This window comes from Bubalus bubalis, chromosome 21, assembly GCF_019923935.1.
Source record: "Bubalus bubalis isolate 160015118507 breed Murrah chromosome 21, NDDB_SH_1, whole genome shotgun sequence".
Lineage (NCBI taxonomy): Eukaryota > Metazoa > Chordata > Mammalia > Artiodactyla > Bovidae > Bubalus > Bubalus bubalis.
This window is the reverse complement of record NC_059177.1, coordinates 59,386,639-59,404,963: the sequence shown is the minus strand read 5'-3', so window position 1 is coordinate 59,404,963 and position 18,325 is coordinate 59,386,639. Positions and strand designations below refer to the sequence as shown.

General features: G+C 55.7%; 1 protein-coding gene across 1 annotated transcript in view; it reads right to left on the bottom strand.

Moving 5' to 3' along the window:
- Window positions 1-233: 233 nt before the first annotated feature.
- RUVBL1 (RuvB like AAA ATPase 1) overlaps window positions 234-18,325 on the bottom strand; it is a 31,537-nt gene continuing 13,445 nt past the window's right edge. The window contains exons 4-11 of the mRNA XM_006078843.4: window positions 14,817-14,968; window positions 12,067-12,156; window positions 11,201-11,350; window positions 9,605-9,668; window positions 8,364-8,562; window positions 4,950-5,052; window positions 1,420-1,511; window positions 234-622 (exon numbers count right to left, since the gene is read on the bottom strand). Coding sequence (XP_006078905.1) covers window positions 463-622; window positions 1,420-1,511; window positions 4,950-5,052; window positions 8,364-8,562; window positions 9,605-9,668; window positions 11,201-11,350; window positions 12,067-12,156; window positions 14,817-14,968 — 1,010 coding nt within the window. The 3' untranslated portion in view covers window positions 234-462. The remainder of the gene's footprint in view (window positions 623-1,419; window positions 1,512-4,949; window positions 5,053-8,363; window positions 8,563-9,604; window positions 9,669-11,200; window positions 11,351-12,066; window positions 12,157-14,816; window positions 14,969-18,325) is intronic.

The window sequence follows — 18,325 nt, the reverse complement described above, 5'->3', positions numbered from 1 at the left end:
ATATGGAATGAGTCGCCAGTCCAGGTTCGATGCACGATACTGGATACTTGGGGCTGGTGCACTGGGATGACCCAGAGGAATGGTATAGGGAGGGAGGAAGGAGGGTTCAGGATGGGGAACACATGTATACCTGTGGCGGATTCATTTCGATATTTGGCAAAACCAATACAATATTGTAAAGTTTAAAAATAAAATAAAATCTAAAAAAAAAAAAAAATCAAGGGAGTCAGATGTCATCAAAATAACCTATCAGGATTTATTAGAAAACACACCAGCGGCAGGGTTCCTTCAAAGCAGCCACGGGAGGAGTTACAATAATTTAAAGGAAACATTTCCATGCCAACCTCACAGTGCTACTGTCCACCCGGGTGGGGACAGCACCCAGCGTGGCTGGAGCCTCCTGTCCACGGCTGGGCCGGGGCCTGGCTGACCACAGTCCCCATGCAGAGGCCCTCGGTCGCCTCACTTCATGTACTTGTCCTGCTGGTCGGCCAGGATCTTGGCTGAGGACTTAGCATCGTAGAAGAGCTCGCTGATCTCCTCCACGTGCTCCTTCTCGATGCCGTCCTTCCCGTTGATCTTGGCCAGCAGGTTGGCCGGGGTCAGCAGCTGCACGGCGTACCTAGAGCGGCCAGAGCGGGGGTGAGTCGGGGCCATGGGCAGGAGCCCTTGCCCATGCCGGCAGGAGTGCTCATGAGCCCTGGGAGCTTGTGCCAGCTGCTGCAGACACAGCAGACAGGGACAGTGGTCACTTCCCAGAGAGCTGGACCCAGCACCCCACCAGAGGAGCCAGAAGTCTCCAACAGCTGTAAGCCCTGCCGCCTCTCACCGCCTGCAGTGCTCGCGGGCGGCAGCCGCACTGCAGGGAGGGCCGCGGCCTGGGGCCACGCAGTGGTGGGCGCCGACGCCAGGGTCCAGACGGGCGGGGCACACGGCGGGCAGAGGGGCACGGGCCCGAGAGCACACGCGCCATCCAGAGGCGAGCACGTCTGGCGCTTCTGCACGACCATGCCACCCAGCCAGCGTGCAGCTCTGCGTCCCCCTTAGAAGTGAGGGGCTGACGCCAAGGGAACCAGGCTGGGCTAAGCACTGAGAAGCTGTGACTCACAGGAAGGGATCAGGACACCGAGGGGCACCCTCCACAGCAACCGACTTCTGGCCGCTGGGAGCAGTCAGGACAGCCGCCTGTCAGCGCTCCTCCCCGCCCACCAGGTAGAGGCGCCGGGGCTGCAGGGGGCCACCTGCCCCGCCCCCGTGTCCAGTCCTGCCCCCCTCCTGCACCCCAGGGTCTGCCGGGCAGGGGGCCCACCTCGGGACGGAGGACTTGCTGCCGCTCAGCTTTCCCAACACTGCCAGCAGGCCGTTCTGGCCCTGGGCCGGGCGGGGCCCCATCCAGCCAGGGCCCGGGAGCCAGCTCACCTCAGGGTGGTCTTGGTTCCAATCTCCCCCAGGTGGTTCAGCGCCTCCTCACTGATGTTGATCCCCTCTGTCTGGGCTCGGATCTTAATGATCTTTGGGAGAAAAACTGTGATCAACAGTGGCCGACCTCAGCATTCTCGTGCCACCTCCTGAGACCATAGAGGCCCAACCCGGGCGGATGGGGCAGAGCCTCCCGTGGGCACTGTGGGCGTCGCACCCCTGGGGGACGCAGCCACAGGCCCACAGGAAGCAGCTGGTGCCTCCTCGCCTCGCCCCTCAGGGGCTCCCTCAGGGCAGCCAACCCCCCTCCCCAGGGCGGGCACCGCCACTTGTAAGGCAGGGAGGGACACCCTTTCTCTGCCTGACAAATGATGGTTAAATACATTTAAAAAGTTACTTTTAAAGACTCAGCCGCCCTCATAACATCACTGGGCGATATCACGTCTGTCAAGAGCAGGCTGGCGCACGTGCGCTGAAGACCCTGGGGGCTGGCGGGAGGCAGGCTGGGCAGGGACGGCAGCGCGCACGGCGCTGGGGCCCTGGCCGCGCGGCAGCGCCGAGTGATAAGGGGCAGCGGGGTAATGATGCTGCGTGTTGTGTGCTGAGATAACTCGGGGACGTTGAGCCTCGTATAATACAGGAATTTTTCACTCTGGCAGCTTCGTAAACAAGATATCAAGAAGCCCTTGTTTAAATTAAAGCCATAAAGACGTACCCGGGACACAGCCATGGAGGCGGGAAAGACTGAGCCCAGGCTACAGCGTCACCAGGGCAGAGGGGGACACAGCCATGGAGGCGGGAAAGGCTGAGCCCAGGCTACAGCGTCACAGGGCAGAGGGACCAGAGGGTCAGGAGCTGTCCGCAGGGAAGGCCCAGCTCGGAAACAGGCCTGCAGACGTGAGTGGAGAGCGGGCAGGGGCGCAGTGGATGGGAAGGCAGCCCCTCTGCAGTAAGCGGTGCCGCCAGGGCCAAGGGCCAGGTGCTGGCAGGAAGGTCTCAACTCAGACTTCTGTACGAAATGTCCTGAGCGCTAGAGTGCTGTCCACTCAAATATCTCACAGACGCTGCGCTGGCCACATCAAACGTCGGCTCAGCCGGGGGCTGCCAGGTGTGACCTCAGTCACAAGCACCTGGGTGCACGAGGGGCCCATCTGGGCTGCAGAAGCGCAGCTGAGCAGAGACGTCACCAGACGGGCACGCAGACGGCGGGAAAGCAGGGGTGGAAGGCTCCCGCCAAAGGACACCCCTCTGGTCACGCCCGTCAGAGCAGAGCAGCTCTGCACTTTCGCGTAAAAAGAGCTGCTCACCAACAGCTGGGTCTGCCACAAGAAGTCCCCGGGGCCTCAGGAACTCTAGGGAGATGTGGACACGGGGTCCTGGAGCCTGGTGGGGAGAGCCCAGCCCGAGCGGCCGACACTGGAGGGTGTCAGGGATGCTGCGCTCTCGCTCTCTCTGGAGCAGGTCACAGCAATGCCAGGAGCTCCTGCTCCAGACCGCTCACCAGTGACAGTTCATAAATTAGATCTTTAATCATTTAATAACCTGCAAGGGATAGTTTATGAGGGTGTCGGCGCTGGTGGCAGAGTACACAAGTTACATCATTTTGGTTTTAAAAAACCCACCCAAGCTCCAGTAGAAATGCTGAGACTGTCCCCTGAATGGCATAAGCAACGTCAGGTTTGTCCTGGAGCTGGTCTGTCATCTCCTCGCCCAAGAGAAAGCCCAAGAAGAGGCCCCCCGCTGAGCCTGTGGACCCTGGGGCAGCACGCACATGCGGCGGGGTGGGGTGGGGTGGGGGTGGGTAGGGCAGCATGCTCCGGGTGGAAAGGAAGCCACAGAGGCTGGCTGGCTGATCTTGCGATGCCAGCCTGGAGCCCTGCTCACTGAAAGCTGCTGAGGAGCCTGTGAGCAGCAGTCACTCCTCCCTGAGTGCCCGCGCTCTCCCTGGGGCCTCCCAACGGCCCCAAGAGGAGGGAGCGCTTGTCCCGTGAGCAGAGGCGGAGGCCCACAGAGGACACCACGCAGCCACAGAGCGCCGTGGGGCACAGGGCGCCGCCCCAGCCACGACAGTTGGGGTGAGAAAGGGGCCGGTGTCTCCTCTGCTTCTGCTCCTGATCAGTGAAAGCCTTGGCTTCGACCCAGCATTCATCCAAGACCAAGAGACTCTCATGTGGGGACAAGGCCTCCAGCCGTGGACCCCATCTCCCACCCAGCTGCTGCCGTCAACCACAACCACCGGGGTGCGATCCGTGTGATCACACAGGGAGAGCTCTGGCTCTACACATCACGGGCCTCCTGGGCGCTGGTCCACAAGACACGCAGGGCCAGGCCAGACAGGCCACAGGCAGGCGGGGGGGGCTGCTGCGCAGGGTCCAGGAGAGACCCTCTGAGCTCCGAAAGGAGCGGCCTGCTGGCCAACTGCCACAGAGACTCCCTCCAGATGGGACACTTCTTATGGGGAGGAGGCTGGTGGCACAGACTTCAGGTAAGGGGCTTCAGGATGAGACAGCCTGGGTCCCAGACCCAGTCCTGCCACAGATGGGCCGTGTGAACCTGGGCAAGCTAACCAGTCTACATCTCAGCACCCGCTCTTTAAGAACACCAGTAGTAACTGTCCGCCCTACCTCGAGCGACGGGATCGAACGACTCAGTACCCCATCTGAGTGCTCTGGAGGAGAGGGTCTGGCAGAGTCCCCCGGATGTCAGTGCGGCCCTGGGCCACTCCAGGTCCCCAGCCGTGGCCATACACTGACCCACAGTGAGAGACCTATGCCCCAGCAAGACTGTCTGGGGTCAGGGTGGGCACAGCAGATGGCTGGGCCCCGCACTGCACGGCCGGCTTTGTGTCCTGGAATCGCCACGCAGGGCTCAGCCAGCACAGGGGGAGAGGATGGCTCGGAAGGCCAGAGGGACGGGGCTGCCAAGGCTGCGGGCATGTGGCCGCGGCTCCGTCTCTGCATGGAGAGCTGGGGCTGCGCCCTGGGGACGAGGCCAGTCCCGTGGCCGTCACCTCTCCTGATTCAGCACAGGCGGAGCCGCCGTGCGGGCCCTGAGCTCAGCGCTCCCCGCGCGCCTTTCCTGTGAGCCTCACTCCACGACCCACACCCACACGTCCTCTGCTGGGACCTGGGCTCTGCCTGCGGGAGCCAGGCTGCTGTGGGCTCCGGTGGGCCGGCGCCTGGGCGGGCCCATCACTGAGTGGGCTCTGCCGCCTCTCTCAGAGCTGGGACCTTACTGGCGGTCCTCCTGTTGGTTTTCCCACTGTCCGTGTCCGAAGGTTACCAGGTGGGATGGAGTAGAAGAGAGGACTGCCAGGACTCCCGGCAGCTGAGCCTCTGGGACACTGGAGGCAATGCCCTGTTGGCTCGCACATCATTCAGGTGGGCCAAGGCTTGGGAGCACAGAGACATGCCCGCGGCCGGCAGCTCTGTGGGGGGCAGTGGGGGGCCAGGGCCACTTACGGGCGCCGTCCTGCTCGGTGTCAGGGACCCAGAGGGCGAGCAAGGGGAGAAGGGGGTGGGGCTGCCCACCTGTTTCATCTCCTGTGGGGTGTACAGCATGGTCCGGATGATCATCACTCGGTCCAGAAGGTCGAGAGGGATGCCGTGAGGAGAGGTGATGTCCTCCGTGCCCCTGCAAGGCCAACAAGTTCCACGTCACTCAGGCCTCTCTGGACAGTGGAAACATGGCTGAGGCCCCGGTGATAACAGAGCAGCTAGTTCTCGTCCTGAGAGTCAGAAGCAGGACTGCAGAGGACACAGACTAACTCAGGTGCCATTAGAAACCACGTCATTGTTTTTGCAAATATCAACACCACAGGAAACTGGGGGAGGAGGAGAAAAGCCAACTGGAATCACATCGAGACTGTTCGTACCGGCACCTGCCACGCCCTCTCATGTTACCCGAAGTGTGCAAATCCGTTTGGGTGGCTTCTGTCCCTGTTGTTTCAGTATTAACGGCCCATGGCGAGTCTCGCTGGGCCCACACCACTGGGCACTCGCGTGGTGGCCCCTGGCGCTGCTGCCGTAATTAACGGTGTTTCAGGCACACTGCCGTCAGCATTTCCTCAGCATCTCCCACAGAGCCGACACAGCCCTGAATATCTCCCTAAACATGAATGGGTGAACGGAGGCCTGCGTTCATTTTTGCAGCCGCAGGAGCGATCGGGCCCCGCTACCCTGCAGCCAGCACGGAGCAGCCTAACAGCGTGCTGCTTGCAGGTCCAGGAAAGGAAGGCCTGACGCCTCATCTCAATTTGCCTTTCCTTGACTATTAATGGATCATGTGAATGCCTTCCCTTAGGTTCCTTAGTTATTTTATTTCTTTTGGGAACTGTCCAATCATATCCTTTGCCTGTCTCTCTCTCGAATCCTTAGCCAAACCAGTGAATGGCCACCCCACCGGGTTGAACAGCACCAGCTTCCAATGGGCTGTGTGCCGGGCAGAAACGTGTGGCACACGTGCCAGGCTTCAGCCGCGTCTGGAAGCCCAGTGGGCCGAGCCGGGGCTCCTGCCTGCACGTCTGGAAGGCACAGCAGCAGGCCCCCAATTCCCTCCCCAACAAAATAACTAGAACGGCACTATGTTATGTGCATTTTACCACAAAGAAGAAATTGTTAAATCTAATACATAAAAATAATTAAGACCTTTTCAAACAAAAAAGGAAGCAGACTAGTAGCAAATACAAAACATTAAGACACCATTAGAAAAAAAATAAATCTTTTTCACCAACAAATATTTCTAAAAATAATAATAAAGAATTATAAAGATAAAATTCTATCATGATTAAAATCTTAGTACTTGGTATACCTGTAATTGTCATATTAAACAAAATAACCTTTAAAAACTACATTTAATTTTCAGTTATTTAATTCTGTTTAGGCTATATGTTTCTCTTTTTAAAACCTATTTAGAGATTCTCCTGGGAAAAGTTTAAAAGACCTCAATTCGCCATCCTAAAATATCCCCAATTTTACCACACTCATGATAAATTATCTTCATTCCAGAGATAGTAAATATAAAAACTCTAGAGAAAAAAAGATTAGGGAAAAAACCACAAAGGAACAGAATTTATCAATATGTGTTAAAATTTTTTCTTTTGGTTTTGAGTCCATAAAACTAAAAATTTAAACAGAAAAAAAAAAAAAAACAAAAAACCCTCTGCTTAAAAAATACTAAGCACTTCTCAGGAATTAAAGACCAAAGACTGTGGAAATGTATTCAAGCTCTGACTCTTAGGTACAAAGTTTCTTTCAGACAACGTATTAGAGAAAATGGTTTCTGGAACACACATGCTTCTGGGTGGGGCTGAGGCCAAGCTCCCCAGGCCCCACTGGGCGGGTTCTGAGGTCAGGGCCACCCTCCCGTGCCTCTTTTTCCCTAGATGGCATGAGACGAAGAGGACTCTGGTCCTGAGCGCTCTCGGCCCAGCTCTCGGCCGGGTCGGCTCCGGCCGCGGGGCTCCCTCGGCGGGGGCGCCATCTGTCCAGGCTGGGCCTGTCTGCCCGCAGTCACATTGAAGCCAGGCCCCACCGGAGCAAAGTCCAGAAAACATACACAGGGTCTGCGTGGCCGACACCAGACACCAGGCCAGGCGTCGTTTCCAGGTGCTGCCCAGGTGGCCAGGCCCTGGCTGGCCTGGACCTGGTCCAAGCTGCCTTCCCTTCAAGACCAGAAGACAGCTGTGACGGTGGTGAGCAGTGCTCTTAACAAGACAGCACGACAGGGATTCAGAGGGGCCGCACGATGCCGGCGCTGCATGGGCAGCGTGCACACAGATCCTCATCCTGGGCGAGAATGGCCACCTGAGCGGGGGCTGCCCCAGAGCCAACAGCACGGCCGCCGTACAAGCTCAGCGGAGACAGAGCTCCTCTGCAGAGGCGGGTCTAGGGTGCGCATTGGCCTAGGCTCCTCACTCGCTTTGGCTGCAGCTCTGTGCTGAGACATTGATGGTCTTGGGGTCTCTCTTCAGATTCCCGCCCCCCCTGGGCCAGGAGCACGCAGTCTCCGGGCCCTGCCGCCCTCACCACCGTGTGGCGGGCTTGCAGAGGCCCTGCCCCACCCCGTGGTGCCCCAGCACTGCCGGGAGCAGGCCCGACACGCAGGGCGTGCAGAACACGGCAGCCAACGGCTGGGCACACCGGCGCTCGCTCGGGCGCTGGAGGGGTGAGGCCTCTGGGCGCCCTTCCTTTTCTAAAGCTCTCCCTTGTTTTTGGCTGAGCTGGGTTTTGTTGCTGCGTGTGGGCTTTCTCTAGTTGCGCTGAGTGGGGGCTGCTCTCCAGCTCTCACTGCGGTGGCTTCCCCTGTTGAAGAGCATGTGCCCTTGGGCACGTCAGTAGCCACGCTGCACAGGTTCTGCTGTCCTGCAGCACATGGGATCTTGCTGGACCACGGAAAGAGCCCATGTCCTTTGCGCTGCAAGGCAGATTTTAACCACTGGACCACCAGGAACGCCCCTGGGCTCCCTTCTTGAAGGTGGGCCTTGGGGATTGGGAGGGAGGTACCACTGTGGCCCCAAGAAAAGGTTTGGGCCAGAAAGAAAGGACAGGATTCACTGTCAGAGGCCAGGGTTCTCGTCCTATCTGTGGCCAGGGGCACACGATGCTGTCATTCTGGTTCCTCATCTGAAAAGTGAACTCACAACACACACCTTGGGGAGCTCACGTGGGACGGAAGTCAACACAGCCGTGTGGCTGAGGGCTGGCCCACCCGACCTTTCCTTTGCCCACTCCAACCAGATGACCAAGTCACACCCATGGGAACCCCAGTTACCACGAGGAAGCCCTCACATGCAGAAACAGGGTGACTGCTCGAGTGAAATCAAGCTACTCCGAGCGTTTCCCTCAGGATGAACAGGGCGCCCTCCTCCCCACCTCGACGGGCGGCGCGACGGGGTGACGTGACCCTGGAGACACCGAGGAGCCTGGGGGCGGGGGGGCAGGTACCTGATGACGCAGTTGCCTCGGTTGGACGCGAAGATGACGATGGGGGCGATGGAGGACTCGAGCGCGCGGTGCAGGTAGGTGAAGCACTCGATGTCCAGCATGTGGACCTCGTCCACGAACAGCACGCCCGGGACCAGCTCGGCCACGCCCTGGTCAATGTACTTGTTCACCACCTTGTTGATCTCCCCCCGGAGTTTATCTAGGAGTGGATGAGGGTGACGGGCAGGGTCAGTGCCGTGGGGAGGCGATCGCCTTTCTCTTCACTCCCTCCGAATCCCACCCAAGCCCAAGTTTAGAGCTGGGCTTGAGTGTGAGCTGTGTGACCCCACCATCAGGCTACAACCCCACTCCAGGCTTCAGTCTCATCTGAAAATAGCGCTAACGTTGCCTAAAAGCCAGAACCCTGGCACGCTCCCCCGAAGGTGTGTTAAGTTTGTACACGCTTGTCTTCACCAGGGCGCACACCCCTGGTCTGGTCTGTCACACTCCCCACCGGGCCTTATTATCTCACACCCTCCTGGAAGATGGGCAGTTTTCATATGCAAATTCCCCTGTGCTACACTGAGTAAATGACCCTTTCTCGTGGCCTGTGTGACAAAGCTTCGGTTAATTAACTTTCAATCAAGCGCCTAGAAGGAATAGGGTGCGTTCAGAATCCTCTCTGGAGGAAAACCTGTGAAGAATGACAAGGTCTGAGGAGAGGTCCCATCTCAGAGCTTGAAGAGGGACGAGCATCTCAAAAGCTGAATAACTGTCCAAGGTCATGGTTTTCATTCTCCAAACCAGCACTTGCACCATCAGCAGGGGGGAGCAGCCCACACACCCAACACCTTCCACCACAGCTAAGAGGCGGGGCTGGAGAGACCATGCTACAGTAAGGACACTGCTCTGGGGGTTCACATCGTGCCACTGGCTGAAATTTGCAAGAAAACAGCTTTAACGTTGACAGTTTTCAAGTAACCAAGCTATCTGTGGTAATTCGAAAAAAGAGGAGCATACAGTTGGCAAGAGGAGCAAGTAAATCAGAGGCCCAAAAGGGGCAGGCAGCCTGCAGCCTCACCCGGGGAGGCAGGCAGGAGCCACCAAGGCGAGCAGGCAGTATGCTGCTGGCGGGACGCGCCCGTGACCGCCTGTCTCCCTCTCGGGATGCGCATGAGGATCCAGCGCAGCCCCCGCTGTCAGGAGGGGCAGGATCCCACGCACCGCCAGGCTCCGGCCCCCAGCACTGCGTCTCGTCTCACCTGTGATCTCCGTCTTCTTGGGCTTCATGAGCTGGCCCATCATAGACAGGATGTCTTGTCCCCCCTGCACAAGAGAAGGCTCAGGAGTCAGTCTCGCTTCCTAAGGCAGCTGCAAACACCTCATCACCACCTCCCCCCGGGGCCCTCATCAACTGATCAACTCAATAAGGGTCCTGAGAAGCAGAGACCCCTGGCACCTGCTCTGGGAACTTGAGGAGCTTCTCAACACAGGACTTTTAAGAGGCTCCCCGATCCTGCCAGAATCTAGCAAAACCCCCATCCCAGCCATGTCTCTTCCCGGTCCCGAATGCCTGCCGGACTCCACAGGACTGCCAACCCTTCCCTGGGCACCTGACTCTCCAGGACTCACTTCGAGCCCACCTGCCGGGAATCACATCCTGCTTCCCAGGAAGCTCCAAGGCCGTCCCGCTGCCCCAGCCCCGTGGGGCGGCACCGACTCTGGGCCTGCGTCCTCTCACCAGGCCTAGCGACCAGAGCTGCTCTGGGCCTGGAGCCTGACGGTGCAGCAGGCCGCCCCCGGCAGGCTCTCCAGCTGCCAGCGCCTCCGTGCAGGCGGCCAGAAGCCAGCTCTCCATGGCCACCTGGGGCTGCCAGGCCCTACCAGGCACACGGGTGGTCCCTGAACGCACAGCAGTGAAAGGTGGCGAAGCTTCCTGACCACTGAGGACATCTGGCCCCAGAGCAGCCCCGCCAGGTAGGAAATAGAATGCCCTCTTCTCAGAGGAGCAAAGAGAAAATCAGAGAGCCCTAAATCATAGAAAACCCGAAGACTCAAAGTGACCATTAGCCGAGCCAATCAGTGTAGGAGAACACGGCCCCTGAGCCGGCTCGGGCGAGTGGCTCTCACAGGCTGGTCCGGGACAGCCACTGCACAGACCGAGCGGAGGTTCTTCAGCCATTTCTTGGCCAAGGCTCCAAGGGACAAAACACCCACGGGTCAGATTTCAGGTTAGAAAGCCTGTTCCCTTGCTAGCGGGAATAGCCTCTTTTAGGACGAACAGGAAACCAGACCCAAAGACCACCAGCGGGGAAAGAGTCGTCCTCTGAAGCGCACGTTCCCCAGAGATGGCAGAAAGTCATCCCGCGCTTCCCCACGTTTTATTAGTCAGGACACAAGCATCCATCTTTTACTCACATGAGGAGCAGGGGCAGCTCCAGCTCAAAGCTATAAAACTGGGGGTTCTGCTAGGCAGGGGGAAGACCGCTCTGTGAGGCTCTCTGACATCCTGCAAAGGGCGCAAAGAACACTCCTGCCCCCACCACTCACACCCAGAGCATGCCAGGCCCAAGCCAGTGCTGGGGGGAGCCGGGGAGAAGCTGGCAGCTCAGGCCGGAGGCTGGCGGGAGGAGGAGCAGTGTGCAGGAAGCCATCTGTGACTAGAGCATCTGAACTGCAACAAAGGAGCCCCTCGTCGCTCTTGGCAATGTTAATTGCTGAACATTACAGACAGAAAAGGACTGTCTGCCCTCAGAAGCGGCAAGACTGACAGCTTATCCAGGAGCACCCAGCGCACAAAAGGACCCGTGCTGGCAGGGCCTGCGGCCAGCGGCCCAGCAGGAGCCAGTGGGCAGTACCTGGGGGCGCGCGTTGGCCACATCCAAGTCATGCAAGGTGACGTCCTGGATGATCTCCTTCTTCTTGTGCACATCCCCCTTGGGCAGGGGAACGTACTCTTCGGCTTCAAGGTCAAATTCTGTGGCATACGTGTCACACCTGCCCTGCCTCTACAGAGACAGAGAGAAGCCTGAGTGCCTGGAGAGGTCCACTGCCAAGTCCCCACGCCACTCAGCGAGATAAAGGTCTCCAGTCCCAACCGTGGCCAACAGCCGCCTTGACAAACTCCAAACGTGGCCTGGTCCCCTGCTGCCGAGAAGGCGCTATCTGCTCATCGCCGGGCTCCAAAAACCCAGCTGAGGACACCCGACACTTTCTCCCAGAATCTCCCCCTTGTTTTAACTGCATGCAATTCCCGATAAAGGGCAAATCCAGTAGATTAACTGGAGACGGAGGGGCTGCTCAGACTCTTTTGTAGGTGGGTGATTTAGTGCACGATATGAAGTATTATGCTCATCCATTAAACAGTGAGGAACTCTGTACAGGACCCTGGAAATCAGATACTAATGCAGCATTCCTTTCCACATGCATATATCTTGGGAAGAAAATACCAAAGAGATAAAAGGAAGATTAAATACCCTGCACATTTCAATTTGGAAATGACTACCGCTATTTCACCTCCTCACTGTTCTCCCCTTCCAAACAGGTTTTAGTATTTTTCTAACAGACTGTCTGTTTTCATCACGAGAAGGTTACAGAATGCAGATACAGGGAAGGCAAACTTGTCTAAACCTAAGGGGCAGCAGGCCCAGCGCCCCTCCCCGCGACCCCGGGCCCCACGAAGAGAGAAGGCCCCGCCCCGCCCCGGGTCTCCTTGCAGTGTTACCTTCACGGCCCCACTGTTGGCTTCGATGTAAATCACATCTCCAGCTTCTACTCGCTCTTTCTGCAAACTTTCAAAAATGCTGGGGTCCAGCTTAAAAAGAGAAAAAACGTAAGCCAGGGAACTATAACAGACAAGTCTATTCTGACACACTGTCAGGCGCCTCCCGCACGAGCCAAGGCGGCGACCGCACGGAGGAGCGTGCGTGCGTGCGAGGGCGTGTGACGCGGGCAGCGACCGCACGGAGGAGGAGCGTGCGTGCGAGGACGTGTGAGGCGGCTCTAGAGCCTGCGTGCCCCAGAGAGCAGGCGGGAGAGGGGCACGAAGGGAGACCCAAGCTCCTCCTTCCTTTTACTCCAAGGCTGCAAACTGGCAAACACAGCTCTAACCACTTACAGGTGGGGCCCAAGGCCCTAACACCCCCTTTTGAGACTGCTCTCCCTGCGGCAATCCCTGGCCCTCCCCACCTCGGGCAGGGGTGGCAGTTTCTGCACCAGAGGCAGGGACAGAACCTGCTTCCTCTCCACGACTGCCCTTCAGCAGGCCTGTGGTTTAGACAAGGCTCTCTGAGCTTCACTTTCTTCACCCACATGACAGCACCCAGGCGTAATCACATCACAGATGCGATTCATTCAAAGGAAACATAAAACCAGGATCTCTCTGAAGCCAGTGGACTCAAATCCCAGTGTCTGCTCCTTGGGCCCAACTGCTTCTATCTCCAGAAGGCAAAGCAGCACGTCCGGGAAAAGCTGCCTTCTCCAGATCGTCCAGACTCGGGCCACCTGGGCGATCGATATTCTGGGAGAGCATCCTTTGTAAGGAGTCGTTATTTAGAAACGTTTCTGTCTGTTAAACTTCAAGGGGAGCTGTTACTCTCAACTCTCAAACAAAACGAGAATAAAAACTTACCAGGACTCAGTAGGAAAAGCCATACATAAAAGCACACATGTTGTGTGATCCTATTTTTATGAAGTGTTCAGAAAAGGCAAAGATAGACAAAGTGGACTAGAGGCTGCCAGGGCCTGGGGGTGGGATGGGAAGTTACTGCAGATAGGCAGAGGTTTCTTTCTGGGGCAACGAAAATGTCCTAAAATTGGATTGTGCCGAATGCTACACCGCTCTGTAAACCGATTAAAAGCCCGGGAGTCGCGCACTTAAAAGGGGTGAATTTTACTTAAAATGAGACCTCGAGGAAGTTGTTACAAACAGTAACCACAGGAGCCCAGGGCTCCACCCTCCTGGACCACTGCCTGGCTGAGGCTGGTGTGTGGCGGGCCCCGAACGTGGGGCTGGGACAAGGGCGGCACTCCACAAAGGTAGAGGCCTGTCCTTCGCCCTGAAACATCGTGTCTCCAAACAGCCTGCGCAGATGCTCAATGTGGCAGGAAGTTTTCGTTTTGAAAGCAAAACATTCATCCTCTTGTTATTTTCTTACAGAAATTGTGCCAAACAGCTTTATGGATAACTGAAATTTAAACTGTATACCTTATGTTATCTATCCTACATTCGATAGTACACGTTCTTTTTTTCTTTTTTTGGCATCAAGCATTTTTGTATCAGTTAATTTCCCAAATGAATTGACTAAAGATGTAATTACTGGAAAGGTGGCAGATCCTGCTAAGAAATGTAATTAATACAGAATGGGAGAGACGAGGGGGAGGTTTAAGAGAGATACTTGCAGAGGCAAGCTCCTGAGATGGAAACCCTGTTAGGACAAAGAAGAATGGTGCTTTGGAGAGGCGACGTTTTTATGATCTCCATAAAGCAGTGACCAAGACACCACCTTACAAAATCAAAGAACGATAAAATCGCAGAGGAAGGCAAAGATGGAGACATTATATGGTCAACCTCCTGCAGTCTACAGATAGGGAGATGGAGCCCCAGAGAGCTCAGCTGACGCCCAAAGGTCCCACAGCGAGCTACAGCACAGACAGCAGTCAGTGGGACTCGGAGAATCTGCCCCACCACTGACTAGCTGTGCGATCCTAGGATAAATGCTTAGCCTCCTTGTGTGCCTCAGAGCTCTTTATCTATAAAATAAGGGAAATCACACACACACAGATTTCTTGATGCACTCAGCCCAGGGCTTGACACATACAGTGAATAAGTGCCGTGAAGAAGAGGCTATTCCTTATTATTAATAAGGCAGAGCCACAGTCAGATTGTTCCATTTCACAACATCAGCAGCTGCCACTTCCCACTGGCCTGTGGTGTCACACACTCTCAGTCACTTCCCACTTTCAAACCCAGTCATTGTCTTATACTACACTCTCCTCAAGGCTTACAGGACAGGGGCGGGAGGTTCACCCAGGACCTTCTCCACTGCCACTGCCACACCCTCCACAGAGCCCTGGGCCGAAGCAGAAGTGACCAGTGAAGCCATCACGGTTTCAAGGTCCCAACACACAAAAGGGCCTGCAGCCGGGACTCCGCACCAGGCCCCTCGAGGCGGCGCCGCCACGGCTCCTCAGCCCTCACCAGATGGCTCAGTGCTGCTTCTCCTGTGAGCGCCAGCAATGGAACCAACCGTCAGCGGCCAGGCCCGAGACACGCGGTCCCCTGGAGGGACGCAGGGTGGCACCAGGCAGCTCAGTCCTGACACACACGATCTCCTCGGCGCCAACAAGCCGGACCCGTCCTCACTGAGTCGTCCGCGTGCCAGCCCTGCCCACAGGTGCCGTCTGCGGCCCTGCACAGACGCGCTCACACAGGGAGGCGCCTCAGCAGAGCAGTGCCCACAGGCACGTGCTCACCTTCAGCTGCTTGGTCCCCTTGGCCGTCTTGAGCCCAATGATCACGTGGCTGATGGTCTTGCCGTAGCCCCCCATGGGATTCTCCGTCTCACACGGGGTGAGCTCCGTGACCTCTCCTTCGTACACCTCCTTGGTCTCCTTTATCCGAAGCCCTGAAGAGAGATGACAGAAGAAACCCTGGTGAGAGACTCGACACCCTCCCACTTTTCCAACAGTCTTTTTAGCCATAAAACCTCCACGTTATAAGAACCAACGAGTCAGCCTCGCTCACACAGTCCGGGGGAGGGAAGCACTGCACAGACGCAGCCCCAGGGCTGAGGTGAAGGGCCCGTCCCTCTCCAGGGAACGCAGGACTGGATCCGAGTCTCCGGGACCCCTCTCCTCCGACCACGCTACAGAGCCGACTCGCTGACAGCGTTTCCCATGGAACCTGCCCCGTCCTTCCCCTTCCAGTCAACATGTGCCTACAGACTCACTCCCGTTCTGCCAGCCCTGGAGTATGGCCTCCCCATCTCTATCCAGCTTATACTTTGCCCAAAAGTAAAAACAGAAACCTAAGGGAAACACAGACTCAAACGGAGATGCGTGCCACTCATCTACCATACAGGCCTTTACCTGCATCCTGACCGCACAGCACCACCATAAAAGAGAGCATTATGACGCTTACGGGACAACCCGGGATTTCAACATGAACTACACACGTGCTGGTACTTAAGAACTTACTGTTAATTTCCCCTAGGGGCGAAAATGGCATTTTTAAGTCCTTATTTTCCAGAGATTCACACAAATATTATAGGTCAGAAAGCAGGTCTGCAATCAGATGGGGCTACGGGGAGCCTTCCTACCACTTGACTACTTTTCTTGGCTACTTGATACTTTCCAAAATAAAAATTTTAATAAAAGAAACAACAATGAAATACTACTTTACAACCTCCAGAATCACTAAAATTAGAAAGACGGGCAACACCAAGAGTTGGTAAGGATGCAGGACACTGCTGGCGGGAGTGTGAGCTGGTTTAGAAGTAATGTGGTGTTTATTACCTCCTCAAGTTGGACACATGAATATCTGTGACCCTCCAATTCAGCTCCAAGGTTATACTCTCAAGGCTGCGGTGCACGTGTGCACGCAGGGACACAGCCAGCAGTGGTCACGCAACGTCACTCTTACTCGCCAAACACGGGCAATGCTTCTCCACGTCTGCCCGCCGCAGAAGAGCCGCCTGCACTGTGATGTATCCATACAAACAAATATCATGCAGCAATGAAAAACGATCGTGGCTACTCGCAGCAACAGGGATGACTCTCAGAAGCGGAAGGAGAGCTGCCCATATGCGGATACTCTGGGGCACTGGCGATCATCTCTCTCTTGACTGGGAGCTGGTTTCATGGTTTTTCAACTTAAAATGACCCACCAAGACACACACCAATGTTCCGTGCACTCTTCTGTATGTATGCACCAGACTACCAAGTCACTTTAAAAATAAATTAAAAAAATAGTCCAAGTAAACACTGGGGCTTCCCTTGTGACTCGGTTGGTAAAGAACCTCCCTGCAATGCGGGAAGCCTGGGTTGGATCCCTGGGTCGGGAAGACTCCCTGGAGAAGGAAGAGGCTCCCCACTCCAGTATTCTGACCTGGAGAATTCCATGGACTATACGGTCCATGGAGTCGAGAAGAGTTGTACACAACTGAGCGACTTTGACTTCACTTCAAGTAAATAACAGCAGCAGGACCAGGCCCAGGAAGAACACTGCCAGCTGAAGCTGAGGGGACAGCTCCAGATCTCTGCTGTGTCCAGTCACATGCCCAGCCTGCAGACTCACTGATCCCCCCTGACTGCACTCCGGATTTCGGGGGGCGGGCCCTGTCATCACTGTGAGGTTAAAGCTCCCCAGATGATCACGACATACAAGCCCAGCTGAGACGCTCATCTACAGAATGAACCGAGGACTCTGCTCTGCTCACGGCGTGGAGACATCAGCTGGTGAGGCGGGAAGCCCTGTGGTGGCTGGGTGCCTCACCATCAGCTTCTCTGTCCTGACCTTCTCTGTCCACACCGCGGGCCTGTGGTGTCGCAGACTCTCGGTCACTGCCCACTCTCAAACCCAGCCATTATCACTGGCTTGGTTTCCTTCTTTGCCCAGAAACCCAATCAGGACAAAGACTCAGATATTAGGGTTAAGGAACAGTTTTACTCTCCTTCACTCCACCTGACCGACTACAAATGGAAGTCTTAGGGTAGCCCCAAAGGAGAGGCTGCACTTCCTTTCTACCGCACCCAATGCCTAGTTCCTAAGAATGAAGACAAAAGTTTTCCAAACGACATGAATGCACCAGAAGATTGTGACAACATGGAAATTTCTGTACTTTAAAAATTAACTTTGATTTTTTTTTTAAATCAAAACTTATAGCCCACAGAGACAAGCTCCTTCAAATGGAAGGCTTCCTTCTATTTCCTGGCAGACAACGGTGACACGAGATTCCTGAGTGGGGAAGAAAGGCATTCCCATCTCTCACTAGCCCTGCATTTGTTTAGAAGTTGCTCTGTGCTGACAAGCAGGCAGGGGACGAGTGGACAGACAATGAGACCGGCTGTTAGCCAGGAAAGGGGCCGGGCTGGCGCGCTCTCTGGCAACAACGTCGGGAACGACACAGGTTTCATCTGCTGGCTCAGGTTTCTGAATCCCTGACAGGGATCTTCATCACGTCAAGGAAGCAGCACAGACTCCTTGCTTTTTATTTCTGGTCGGCTTACTGCTTCCTCCCCACCCCCTCTGCCACTTCACAGGAACTCAAAGGCAGAGGAAGACGCACAGGGCTCCCTTTTGAAGGCAGTCAATGGCCTGCCTTTCTATTCTGGGGCAGGATCAAGAAATTCCTCTTCACCTTGCTGCCATCAAAAGAATCACATTGTCCCCTCACCTCAAAAATGACAGATGCTCAGGAAATTTATCTTCATTTTTCTCAAATTTTAAGGCATTTAACTTAAAGCAATTCAGACATACGCATTCGTGTAAAGATGAGCTTTGTCATCTTTTACCAATTTCAGAAAATCATTTTCTAAATAAATAAAAATATATTTTAAAAGTACTCAGATAACTGGAACCGATTGTAACATCTTACTTTTTATCTCATCGGCTACTGAGTTAAATAAAATCTCTGGCACATGTTCCTCAAATTCTTGAAAAGTACTCAGGAAGAAGTTAAACCAGAAAGAGGGTCTTGTGAGCCATTTCCACTGTTATTCCAGAGAGAGCATGACACGTAATAACAGGAACTGGACCTTACAAAGATAAAAGCTGTAAGGAAGCAAGACACAGCACCTAAAGTGAATTCTGTCCGGAGAAAGTTTATAAATGGGGCAAAACTAAGCCACACTGCCCGCAACACACATGGGTGTACAGGGCTGCGATGCTCGGAAGCCGCTGCCACGGCTCTCACACTCTGTGGGGACGTGCGGGAGGCGAGGGGCTACACCTGGGAGAGCATGAGCATGAGTCTGATGCTCTG